General features: G+C 41.0%; 1 protein-coding gene and 1 long non-coding RNA gene across 9 annotated transcripts in view; one reads left to right on the top strand and one right to left on the bottom strand.

Moving 5' to 3' along the window:
- Positions 1-12,805, top strand: part of IQSEC1 (IQ motif and Sec7 domain ArfGEF 1) — a 684,223-nt gene that overhangs the window by 409,536 nt on the left and 261,882 nt on the right. For 7 of the 8 annotated variants that reach the window (XM_090022969.1, XM_090022967.1, XM_090022970.1 and 4 more), the window contains one exon: positions 9,143-9,187. The exons of the other annotated variant lie outside the window; for it this stretch is intronic. In XM_090022969.1, the coding sequence (XP_089879095.1) occupies positions 9,143-9,187 (45 nt within the window). The remainder of the gene's footprint in view (positions 1-9,142; positions 9,188-12,805) is intronic. 8 annotated transcript variants of the gene reach the window in all.
- LOC149855749 (uncharacterized) overlaps positions 1-12,805 on the bottom strand; it is a 70,222-nt gene that overhangs the window by 28,174 nt on the left and 29,243 nt on the right. The window lies entirely within an intron of this gene.

Here is a 12,805-nt window from a genome sequence, read left to right as displayed (position 1 = left end):
CAGCTTTAACACCACTTAATATTCCACATATTTAGTATGGTCTAAGTGTAACATAAGTTCACTCTAACCTGCTATCTTAAGGCATCTTTAAGTTCTTTTTTCACTGCTTGACCATTACAAAGATTACTTATGAGGGGCTAAGGATCCAGCCAGATATCTAGAAACTATGGTTAATGCACTTAAAAATGTCTACCTCTCTAGCCAAAGTAGGGTTTTGATAAGGCATGATGACCTATATTTTAGCAGTTGAGGCAGATGATCTTAACATTTCTGCAGTATGTGCTGCTCATGTTCTTAGCATGCATATACATAACTTTTGTCATCGCTGTCTCAGGCAAAACGGACCATTGGGGTGGTTGGGTGAGGGGGCAATGATGGATATGGACTTCCTTCCCATCTCCGCTATTCTGTTGGGCATTAAGAGGGATTTAGGGTGCTGATTGGTAGGCTTGTGCGAATAGGGAAGTATTCAATTTGGAGTCAGCCAATTCAGAGGACAGTGATTCAATTTCGATTGCTGTCCTGACTCAATTAGGCCAAATCGGCTTTGGAGGATTTGGCACTGATTTGGAGAGATTCAGTGATTTGGATCGGCCAGGGAGAGGTAGGCACAGCTGGGTGGCTGCACCTTCTCCTGTGGCTCTTTCGGCTGTGCCTGCCTCTCCTTGGGTGGGAGGGCCATGGGAGAAGCCCCCATGGCTGCCCTGCCCAGCCCCATCATCCACCTGGCCCCAGCCTAGTCTCAGCACTTTAAAAAACAAACAAACAAACAAAACAAACGAACAAACAAAAAAAACAAAGCAAAGAAAAGCCGTGCACTCACCGGCTGCAGCAGCAGTGATTGAGGCCTCTGGGTGCTAGTGGTAGAGCCCTCCCATGCAGCACAAGGCAGCGGGGGACAGTGGGGATTGCCTCCCTTGGCACCCACGCAGCAGCTGTCACATGGCAGGTGCAGCATGGCTTAGCAAGGCACTGCACGCTGTCTGGGAGCTAGGGCTGCTGGGACTCAGCGGAGCTGGGCTCCGCCTGACAGGTGGTGCCACTCCAGTTTCTAGACAGTGTGTGGCATCCTGCTGGATCTTGCTGCACCTGTGCCATGGGGCAGCTGCCAGGTGGGAGGGTGATCCCCACTGCCCTCTACTGCAACACATTGCCACGAGCTCACAGAGGCCCTGATCACTGCTGCCAAAGCTGATGAGTGCAAGGCTTTAAAAAAAAAAAAAAAGTGCTGAGATGCTGAGCCAGGTGGGGGATGGGGCCAGGCAGGGCAGCCATGGGGTCTTCTCCCGTGGCTCCTCTGGCTGTGCCTGTCTCCGCCCCAGCAAGGGGAGCCACAGGAACTCTGTCCTGTTGCCACTTGCCCAGCAGGTGCGGGGCAGGGTGTGATGTAGGCACAGCTCCCTCCAGGCAGCATTAAGGCAGAGCCCTTGCTCCCAGTGCAGCCGCATGCACATCAGTGCTGAGAGCGGGGGCACTGCCCTGCCACCACTTGCCAGCTGACATGCAGGTGTGGTAGTGCTAGGAGTAGGGCCTCTGCCCTGCTGCCACTTCCACTTGGAGCGAGCTGCGCCCACATTCTGCCCCCCACCCGCCCTGGCTGAGCAAGAGGCAGCAGGGCAGAACTCTGCCACGCCTGCATCCCGCACCCTCCCCCCCCCCCCCCAGCTAGACAGCTTGCCCCTGGCTGACCCCAATTACCCCCTCCTCTCCACCCCTTCCCTCCCTTCTGCCCCAACCCCAACAATCTTACCAGCTGGAGGCAGCTGTCAGCTGCCTGTTTAGTCTATGGCCGAATCTTTTCCAAAGCTTTTCTGAATTGATACAAATACTTTGAATCCATTTGGAGCTTTTAATTGGTCTTCTGACTCAATTTGGATTTGGAGATTCAGTCCCCAAACTGGGCTGAGTCTCTTATGACTCTTATCAGCTAATGAAGCTTTGCACAGCCCTACTGATTGGCTCCATGGCATTGTGAGGTATGTGAGCCCATAGTCTTCCCATGCTTTGGAGATCTAAGTTCAGCACCCAAAATTTTGGTTCCACCATTCCTTCCTTTGGCCCACCCTTAGATCGGGGGTTGGCAACCTACAGCAGGACTGAATCCAGCCTGTGAAGAGACTGGTTCTGGCCCATGACAGCTCAGTTATCAGCAGTACAGCAGCCACGGGCATCCCCAGGGTCCTATCACCGGCTGTGTTTAGTTTAGTTTAGTTTCTCTGCTGCAGAAGAGGTGGCATCCCCAGGATCCTAGTGCCTGCCTTTTCCCATCTATTCACTTTGCAACATCTGCTGATCTCTGGGGAGGTGTGGGGATGTGGCCTATGACAGAGGTAGGGTGACAAGGAGAAGCCTGCAGTGGCTAAAGCTTGTGAACCTCTCATTAGACAGATCTATGGGATCTTGTAGATTCAGGGTGCTGTTAGTTGTCCTTCTTGAGACCTGTTTTTCTATACACCACTCTCAGAGGGTTCTTCACCTGTTATCCAGGTGGTCTGCTTTGGGGACAGCCACTGTTGTTGTCACTTGTTTGGGTTGCCAGAATATATTTCAGGTTACTGTATGTCAGTTGTGATCCCTTGTTCTTAAAGGAACTGCAAAATTCTGTCTTTTAGGGAAGGGAGGAGGCACTCCCTCATCTTGTTCTCGTAATCCCTCTTCTCATTTGGATCTGGTCTCCTTAGCTGATGGGCAACAGTGGTAAATGGGAACAGCTTTCCTCCTCTTTTAATTCCGTTAATATTACTGACTTTTACCATCACATTTAAATCTATGTGAAAATGATCATGGTAAGCAGAGGCTGAATGCTATCATCCCAAATTTAAAGAACAATTAAATAAAAGTGAGGCCTTGGTATTTTCATAGTTTCATAGTTTGTAGGGTCGGAAGGGACCTGAGCAGATCATCTAGTCCGACCCCCTGCCATGGCAGGAAAGAGTACTGGGGTCAAATGACCCCAGCAAGATGTTCATCTAACCTCCTCTTAAAGACCCCCAGGGTAGGAGCCTGCACCACTTCTCTTGGAAGCTGGTTCCAGACCCTAGCCGCCCTGACTGTGAAGTAGCGCCTCCTGATATCTAACCTAAACCTACCCTCTGCCAGTTTGTGACTGTTATTCCTGGTCACTCCTGGCAGTGCTCGGGGAAACAGTGACTTCCCCAATGCCTGCTGATCCCCCCTGACTAGTTTATAACAGGCCACAAGATCCCCCCTCAGCCTTCTCTTGTGGAGGCTGAACAGGTTCTGGTCCCACAGCCTGTCCTCATAGGGCCTGCCCTGCTGTCCCCTGATCATACGAATGGCCCTCCTCTGGACCCTCTCCATGCTGACCACATCCCTCTTGAAGTGTGGCGCCCAGAACTGGACGCAATACTCCAACTGCGGCCTGACTAGTGCTGCATAGAGGGGGAGGATCACCTCCTTGGACCTGCTCAAGATGCATCTGTGGATGCATGCCAAGGTGCGGTAGGCCTTCCTGACTGCCTCCCCACACTGCCAGCCCATGTTCATCTTGGTGTCAGTGATGACCCCCAGATCCCTTTCCGCCTCCATGCTGATAAGAGGGGAGTTCCCTAACCTGTAGGTATGGTGCCGGTTGTTCCTCCCGAGGTGCATCACCTTGCACTTGTCTGTGTTGAAACCCATCCTATTCTCGTCCGCCCACCCTTGTAACCTGTTGAGGTCTGATTGTAGCCTGTTGCATCCTTCCAATGTACCCACGTCCCCCCACATCTTAGTGTCATCAGCAAATTTGAACAGGGTGCTTTTTAACCCCTCATCCAAATCACTGATGAAGATGTTGAACAGTGCGGGCCTGAGGACCGAGCCCTGCGGAACCCCACTGCCCACGTCCTTTTAACTGTCTGTTCACTGACAGATCACTAATGATGTTTAGAGTATCCCTTGTATGTCACTGAAGATAAAGACCAATATAGATTGAAAACTCTCTAGCATTTGTGCTTGTACTAGGTCCAATTTGATCTGGGACCTTTGAATGCTGCTTTAATGTAAATGATTTAATACTGGTAATAAAATTTAAGCCATTGTTTAATTTTGCTAGAAAGCTAGTTTTCTGGCCAGGATTATTTGTCATCTGAAAATTTCCATAGACCATAATTCAAATGTATATTTTTTTTATTTAACAAAACCTTTGGAAATGTATATTTTAAACTATATTTATTGAATGTCAGAAACTCAGCTACATATTCAGATATGTTTATTACATAACTGTTTAAGTAATGTATATACTGTTTAGTAGCAGGTGTTACAGTGTGGCCACACACTATGCTTTGGGGCAGAATCCTCAAGCTGGCATTTTATTTACCTGCTGAGTCTTTGAAACTGGATAACACACAGGATAAAGGCAGCACCAGTATCTGAGTGTCTTGTCTGAATATTAGACAGACTGACTGGTGCAGTATCCGGTTTGATAATAGGACTGAGTACCATTTCTGCCTGTACAAGGAAATGATATAATGGAGGCTTATTAGAATATTTTCACTTTGCTCTTGTAAAAGTGCAAAGTTTTATACTGTAATTAAGGGTTATCTAAATGAATCTTTTTATGATTCTTTTAGCCTCAGAAATGGCTCCGTAACTACTTGTTGCACCTACCACTCAGCTCCTTATTGAACAGGTTAGGTCAGAAAAACCAAATTGGACACACTCCTTTGTGCCAGCCTTAAAACTGCAGTCCATACAGTGATCCAGTTTGAATCTGCACATACAACATAACATCTTCCAGTGACTCAATTTTAAAACCAGTTTAGACTTCTCTGACTCCTGACTTAAAAGGCCCTTGCATCCTGGACAGAAATATAGAAACTGGAGAAAGCCTAACAGGTCTTTTTCTATCTTGTTCTTTTCCTGAAAAGTGCAGGAATATCTTAAAATATGTTTTCTACTGTTCAATGCAATTTCAGGGCTTAATAGAGCAGCGTTATCACACTGGTACCACACTCGGGAGCTTATTGTACAGCCTAATAATAGCTTTCATGGTGAGAAATGTATTTAGTTTTTCCGTATGCAAGAAATATTTCCCACTATTCTTTAGCCTATCTAACACCTTTATTGTAATGGCTTTTATCCTGGGAAATGCATGAACTTGTCTTCTTTCTGATCTACAGATATACTGGACCAAATGCATTACTCTGGAATTGGCAAATAGTATTATTAAGTTCTTTTAGCTGGTTCCTCTTCATTAGAGTTGTGGAAATGTTTTTCCAGTGTTCATTTGGACATAACTTGAAATGGTCTGTCGTCCTCCCCACCCAGATGAAACCCATCCACCAAAACAATTTTTTTCCAGATGTTTTGTTTGACTCAATGCAAAATATGCTTCAAGTTCAGCATAAAGTGACAAATAATAAGCTTTAAACCAATAAAATATTTAACCAGAATTTTTCGCCCCACTCTGCCTTGTTTTCTGTCTGCTCTTGCTACTCTTTCGGCTAGTCTAGTTGCCATATCATTCAGTTTGCTTATTGCTCCTTAGTAATACACCTATTTGTGATTCTCAGATATCTGTGGGCTTAGTTTCTGATATAGCCTTCTCTTTTTGTTGTCTCCATTTTGATTTCTTCTACTTAATCCAGTGATTTTATAATTACTGCTGAAGTCTCTGTAGCCTTTTTTGCAAGTTGGTCCTGCTGGTCTTTTTATATAGCAAAAGAAATAATGCCCAACTTCCCCACAGGATTTCATTCTGTAGCCATTCACTATATTGCTGCAAGGATATTTCTTTAGAGAAGTTTCTTCTTGTGTCGGGACTTACCATCCAGCACTCCACCCTCTCCCACCTCAAGTTTTTTTGTTTGATTCCCCCTCTCCCCCCCCCCCCCCGAAGTTGCACTGTTTGGTGCTGACTGTTTGGTGTCAGGGGAGTCACAGGGGAGTTTACCAGTTTTGACTCTGTCCTGTCATTATTTTCAATGTCTGTCTGTATAAGCCTCTAGCGGCTTATCCAGCTCCACCAAAACCTGCTAAAAGCAAAATTTTCTAAATATTTTTCACTGCTACTAACACACTTTCAACACTTCTGGCATTGGCAGTGCCAGCAGCCTCTTTATATCTTGGCTGCCAGCTACTGCAGCTGTCTTAGCTACCAAATTGATTAGATCTTCTTTGAGAAGCCTTGGATAACTTGGTGTCCAAAGCAGTTACCAAGTCCTTCCAACATTGTTACTACTGGTGGAGCTGAAGTGATGTTAGCAGCTATGTTTCTAGAAAATTAAACCCAGTACAAAAAGATCCTTTCAACCAACTTGCCATACAGTAGAAAGAGTTTATAAATCTTTGATAATGCTGTGCCTTAAGTGCATCTTCCTCCTGAGTCTCAGGTTCTTAATTATGTGGAGAGCCTACCTTTTCTGTGGCTACATTTATGAAAAAAAGTGCTATTTTTAATGAATCTGTACTCTTGTTGTTTGTGATTGCATACTGAGCCCCCGAGGTCACAACGTGCTCAATGTCATTCTGTACAATCAAGGTTCTACTGGGGCCGCAGGCTAATCAGTGTGGCTTGGTGTCTCATTACCATCTCTTTATTCACAACATATTGTCACTGCACAAAGAGGCCGAGAGTCTGTTAAATATTGATTTATAGTAAGTAGGGCCCAAACTGTTAATACAAATTCTAAAATATTCTGATAAAAATAAGACCATCATATTGACAGAGCAGGCTAATGCTTCTACATGAAGACTGTGTTAAGTAGTAAACTTAATTACAAGTAAATTCAGTTCACCCTTTTAATTGTCAAACTAACAAAGAACCACCAGGCAGACATATGTAAGCCACCTCCTCAAAATTCATTACTGTTCACAATCCTGGACTGTGCTGAAAGCAAACAAATTATGGGGTGGAAAAAGCTCTTAAAAAGCCATTTTAATACCATGTATGTTATGTAGTTAAAAGCCACTTGGACAATATGGTTTGCTCCTCGCAGAGCTGAATTTCATATTCATTCTGCTGCTATGTTTTTCCTTCCTTTCCCCAAAAAGTCCTTATTGTTACTATTAACATATTAACAGACTCAGGTTTGAAATTGAGAAAGGGCAATCGCTTTATAGCAAACCCGTGTAAATACGATGTAATTAATGCAATTTGAATTATGCTTTTATAAATCTTACTTGTACAACCAAAAGTTTATCTTGGGCAGCTTGACTGTTTATAAATTACTGGCATATAAATGGATAAGAATAAATTAAACAAGTTAAACACAATTTTAAAATACATGAAGCAGTTGTTATGATTGTTGGGATAATGTTTTATAACAACCTGTAAAGATTTGCATCCTGTTTTCTCTGCCCACCATCACCAAATTACGTTTTAAAATGAACTAAATGCAATCTCCTTGCTCATCAGGAGTGCACACAAATAATTAATACTTCAGCGTTATCCATAAAATGTGCTAACTGAAATTTGGATAATTAGCTAAGATTACCTTCGTACTTGCAGTAACCTACCTCTAAACCTTACACCTTACTTATAGGGAAGAGCTAGAAGACTATCAACGCTGAGGTAAAGCTATTTGGTTACCTAAGGCAATTGGCAAGTGTTGACTGTTCCAATAAACATAATAACAAAAGTTTGATGCAAAGTTTGAAAAGCCAGCAAATACATAATTAGGGCGGCCTTTGGGGCAAAATGCCCTCCTTTTATCTGTAGTAGCAATCCGCAGAGGAAAGCAGAATGTCTGAGTGGAATGTAGTAAAAAAGATTTAGCATGTGCTCTTGTTTTCTGTAGCTGTGATATCTTTGCACAGTGGACATGTTGAGAATGAAAGGAGCTATTCCCCTGTCAGCACACACAAGCAAACAGTATGACCCAGTTCTACTTCTTTATTAATATAATTAGTTAATTCACATTGTGACCCCTTCTTTATCTGCTCTTTTCTAAGTTCCCTCATGTACCACTGGGACTTCCGCACACAGGCAATTCTAAAACTGAGAGAATAGGAATAAAATCTGTGCATAGACTAAAACAGACTTAATTTTGCTGTTTGCTGGTAGGATGTTTTAAGTTCAGTAAAAACTTTTACACCCAAACATTTAATTTAACAGGGTAATTCGGATATGTAGTACAGAGAATGTTGTGACCTTGGAGAAGAACATATGTTTTGATTCATCTTTATGCAGTTTTTGAAGCTGACAAAGGTTTAACCACTTAGGCTAAATTAGAAATGATGTTGTATATGTGTCCATTAGTGTCTTCTCTTCTAAGTATCTAAGCTATTATTACTGGTGCATGTATGAGCTCTAACTTTCACTGCTAATAGCTCAGCAATAGTCCAAAAAGTAGAGGGTAGTCTTTTGAAATGCTTGTTCTAGTAAAAATTTATGGATAGCTGGAGGGCATAAAACAATAGTATGCTATGTATTAAAGACAATTGGGTAATAAAGGTTCCTCCGTCTCTAACATAGTTGGCAGAAAAAGTAGAGCTGATTGAAATGTTCATCAAAAATAATTTTAATGAAAATATTTTTCACTGAAATCAGTAGTTGCAAAAAATTTAGTTTACCTCACCCTATTTTTAATGAAAACCTAGAGACCAAGTTTTGTTGTTGCTTAACATTTTGATGTATGGTTAAAAATGTTCTTAGTTTTCAGAAATGAAAATACTTTGAAAACTTTTTTGCAAATACCAAAGCACTGTTTTGGTTTCCATGTCAATATCTCCTCTAAAAACTTGTTTTTTTGTGGGAAATGTTGACAAAAACAAAAGTTTTAAAAGGTTGCTTCCAACCAGTGTATTTTCAGCCAGTTGTAGTGAAATGGAAATTTATGTGCATATATGAATTTCAAGTGCTTATACTGTATATTTCACAAGCCTTCTAGCTGTGCTTTTATGTTACTGAAATATCAATACAATAAACTAGTATAACAATATAATAAAAAATTCTACCTATCTTTATACGTTTCTTCAGTGTATGCCATTGTATGTCAGAATTAGCTCTTAATTATTTTCCTATATAAATCCATAATTTCTTTTTTTAAGTATATAGTTATAAATGCCACAAAAATATCAACCAAAGCCAAAGGAAAAAACCAAGAGTTTTCAAACATTTTCTAATTTATGTTTTTTAACATTTTGTCAAATCATAGTTTTAATATTTTGTAACTTTATTCTTTTGCTACTATCTCAGGACTTCGTTGGAAACAAGAAGCAGCATCTCTACTGATCCACTCAGGTACTGTAACATACTATATATATTAACCAGTCCTCAGTTGTATTCAAAATTCAAACTATGCATAATATTACCTTATTATACATTACAAGGAAGAGCTTAATTTAAGGATTTGTCACATAGTATCAAAGAGAGGACGACTTTCCCCTTCTCAAAATGCAAGTTGTTTGATAGTCTCTAGTATTAAACACATTGCATTCATGTTCTTTCTGTTTCACACTCCCACATGTGCGTGTCGATTTGTACATATAGATGTGTCCAGATACATATGTGAAAATACTAATTCCTGTGAAGTCCCAACCTATTTCAAAAGGATATTTGTCCTTTCATGCTGGTTATGAACTGCTTTTTAATGAATGGTGGTGGTGATTGCAGCTAAGTTCCTGCGGTTTTCCCCTGGCTCAGCATTCTAACAGGAGCACATGCATAAATATCAAAAGGTGCTTTTGTGTAATCTTTGCAGCACTAGAAATTTTACTTTGATCACTCTGTTTAGTTTGGAAAAGTACATTAAGATTAGATATTAAAGGAACACCCTTTATGTTCTCCCATCATTAAAGAATGCATCAAAGACGCATTTTTTCATTGATTTAAGCTGGGAAAAAATCACTTCCTCTTAAAGGAGGAAAAAAAAAAAGGTGATGTTTTGTTTTGGAAAGAGCCTGCCTTTTTTGGAGGTCTGTTTTGAGACCTCCAAAATATTGTTTCCTGCTGGTACTATGATTACCCTCGCTTGAAGAAGAAACTAATCAAAAGCTGTCCCTTTTGTTAGCAAAGTGATGTGAATGACTACAGTTTCATAAAATGCAAAATCCCAATAAAATTACCCTATCCCCTCTCTGTCCTTTAGCATGGCATAATAGCACTTGGGTAATGGTCGGTCCCGACTAGTTCCATTCACATCATGATGGGTAGATTGGCGCACAGTTTTCCAGACTGAATTATCACTTATAGGTACAGTCTCTGACTGTCTTTTCCCTACTTTTCTGCAATCTTGCTTTAGCACAGCCAATCCCTGTGGTTGCTTGAAATGTGTCTTTCTCTAGGAGGGAATTACCAGAAAGTCATTGCAGCAAACTTTACTCCAAAATATGTACATCTTTGGAAGTGTGGCAGATTTAATGTAAGATTTAGTTCTTCTTGTGCCAGAAAAAGGAACAGAGAATCCTCTTATGAAGAGAGTCAGTCCCACTTATAATAGATCTCTCTCTTTTGACATTTGCCATAATAAATTAATGATTAGACAATGTGGCACTGGGAGTATCAGAAGTGCCATGAGCAGAAAGACATATGGTCATATTTTCTTACCATTTTTTAATAAACAAATTCCCCAATTCTTTAAAATTAGACCAGTTTATTCATTTATGTCCATTGACTTTTAAAGTCACAATACACATGCCAAATAACAGATGGGGTTGGCATTGTTCTGTTGTATTGTTTTACAAGATTTATGTTTAATTTCAGGTTTGTTTGTTGAACCTCCCCACAGAAAGATGCTGTCAGCTAGAGATTCCCTGATGTACCTCCTTGAATTTCAAATAATAGTCATACAATTATCTGACAGTGTTACAGCATCTTCATCACCAGATGCTTCAATGCAGGGGACTGGACTCAATGGCCCAGGAGGTCCCTTCCAACCCTCTGTTGCTAGAAATCTATAGTTATTTTTGGAGACATTAGGGCTTGTCCCTCTTCTGGCCACTACAGTTTACCCAAACTCTATGTCCAGGCATTCACATTGTTCAAGGGTAAATGCTGTATTTCAACAAAGCTGTCACTGGTGCAAGTTAAGATTTGTAAAGAACATGGGGAATCATACTGAGCTTCAGAGATCAGGGTAAAATGGTATCTGGACTGAGACCCTGCTAAGGTTTTAGTTTTGCAGATGTAACCTTGCCACTAAAGTTTTTTCAATCCCATTCCTCCTTCTATGATTCCTGAACAAAGTGCAGCATGGAACAGGGAGAATAAAAGATGCATTCTATTTCTTTAACCAATAAAGGTTAATTTTGTAGTTTACTATGTGTTTAAACATAGGAATACAGTATTGGATTTTGTCTGTTTTTCCAAAGCTAGCTAAGACAAAGTATACCTCATTTTTCAAGATTGTACTGTTCTTTTTCTTTTTTTTTAAACCTAATGCAAAACAAAAACAAGCTGTTCTGAAATATTAACTAACTACATTTTGTTCTTTTTTCAGAATTCCATGTGTATTAATTAATCAAAAATGTGTTAGAAAAATGACAATATGAGAGACAAAGCTAGTAGTAAGATAGTAAATCTTTGTTTCAGGTTTAAATGATATTGGAGATATAACTAGCAAAAACTAGTGTATTTTAGTAAGAGACATAAACCTGACTTGGGAGCCTTGAAGCCAGTTCTCTAAGCTTTAGTTTTCAAAATTTGAGTACCAGCAACATAAATATTTTTATTATTAAATATAAAACGAGCATAAGCTTGCCCAAGTAAATATGCCAGTGGCTGACCAATCAAATAAGGCACTTTATTTCTTTAAGACAACTAATTGCCCCATCAGACAAACTTTTGGGAGAGCTGTACTCTCTTCATTTCCATTCAGGGACTACACCTCCTCTGGTATCATATTCTTGCTGTACAACCAGGAAAAAACAGATCTGTCCTTCAAGAAGATATGAACAGCTCTGAATACGTGCCACTGTGCATCTGTAAGATCATGACTCGTGTGTATGTGTATGTATGTATGTATGAACACAGGCGGCCAGATGCTTATCTTAATTGCATTTAAGGACTGTAGGCCCAGATTATTACTTCGATTCAATTTTAGCTATAAACATATTCCATGGCAAAGATTCCCTGTAGCTACATTGGATTAATTACGTTGACTTCATAAAAGCTTCTCTCGTGTTACCTGATTATACCTAAAATCAGAATTGAGTCCATTATCGCTGAAGATTCACTACTACCTTTAAAATTTTTTTCATGTTCCTTGTGAAGGCCCCTTGGTATATATTACGATAGGATCATGGGAAAGTAGGACTGGAAGGGACCTCATCAGGTCATCTAGTCCAGCCCCCTGCTCAAGGCAGGTTCATCCCTGACTAAACCAGCTCAGCCAGGGGTCTGTCCAATGTGCTCTTGCAAATTTCCAGAGGTATAGATTCTACAGTTTCTTGAGGTGGCTTGTTCCAATGCACAACAACCCTCATAGTTAACCAGAATTAGTCCTGCTGCAACTTGAAGCTATTGCTCATAGTCCTATCCCATGTGGTCCCAGAGAAAAGCCAATTTCCATCCTTTCTTTCTAGAATTGCCCTTCACATATTTGGAGACTTTTATCAAATCCCCCCTCAGTCTTCTCTTCTCCAGACTAAACAACCCTAGTTTACAGAAGATTCACAGAAGTTTAGGGCTGGAAGGGACCTTGTGAGATCATCAGGTTCAGCCACCATGCTCTGGGCAGGAAAGACTGTTGGGGTCAAATAACCCCAGAAAGGTGTATGTTCAGTCTCCTTTTGAAGATCTCCAGGGTAGGTGTCTGCACCATCCCAGCTGGAAGTCTATTTCAGAGTCTGGTCACACAAACCATGAAGTTTTTCCTTATATCCAATAGGAAAAACTTCTTCTAGGTGTTTATGACCATTG

This window comes from Crocodylus siamensis, chromosome 11 (assembly GCF_052110815.1).
Source record: "Crocodylus siamensis isolate JL-2025a chromosome 11, ASM5211081v1, whole genome shotgun sequence".
Lineage (NCBI taxonomy): Eukaryota > Metazoa > Chordata > Crocodylia > Crocodylidae > Crocodylus > Crocodylus siamensis.
The sequence above is the reverse complement of the archived record's forward strand: the minus strand, read 5'-3'. Positions and strand labels throughout refer to the sequence as shown.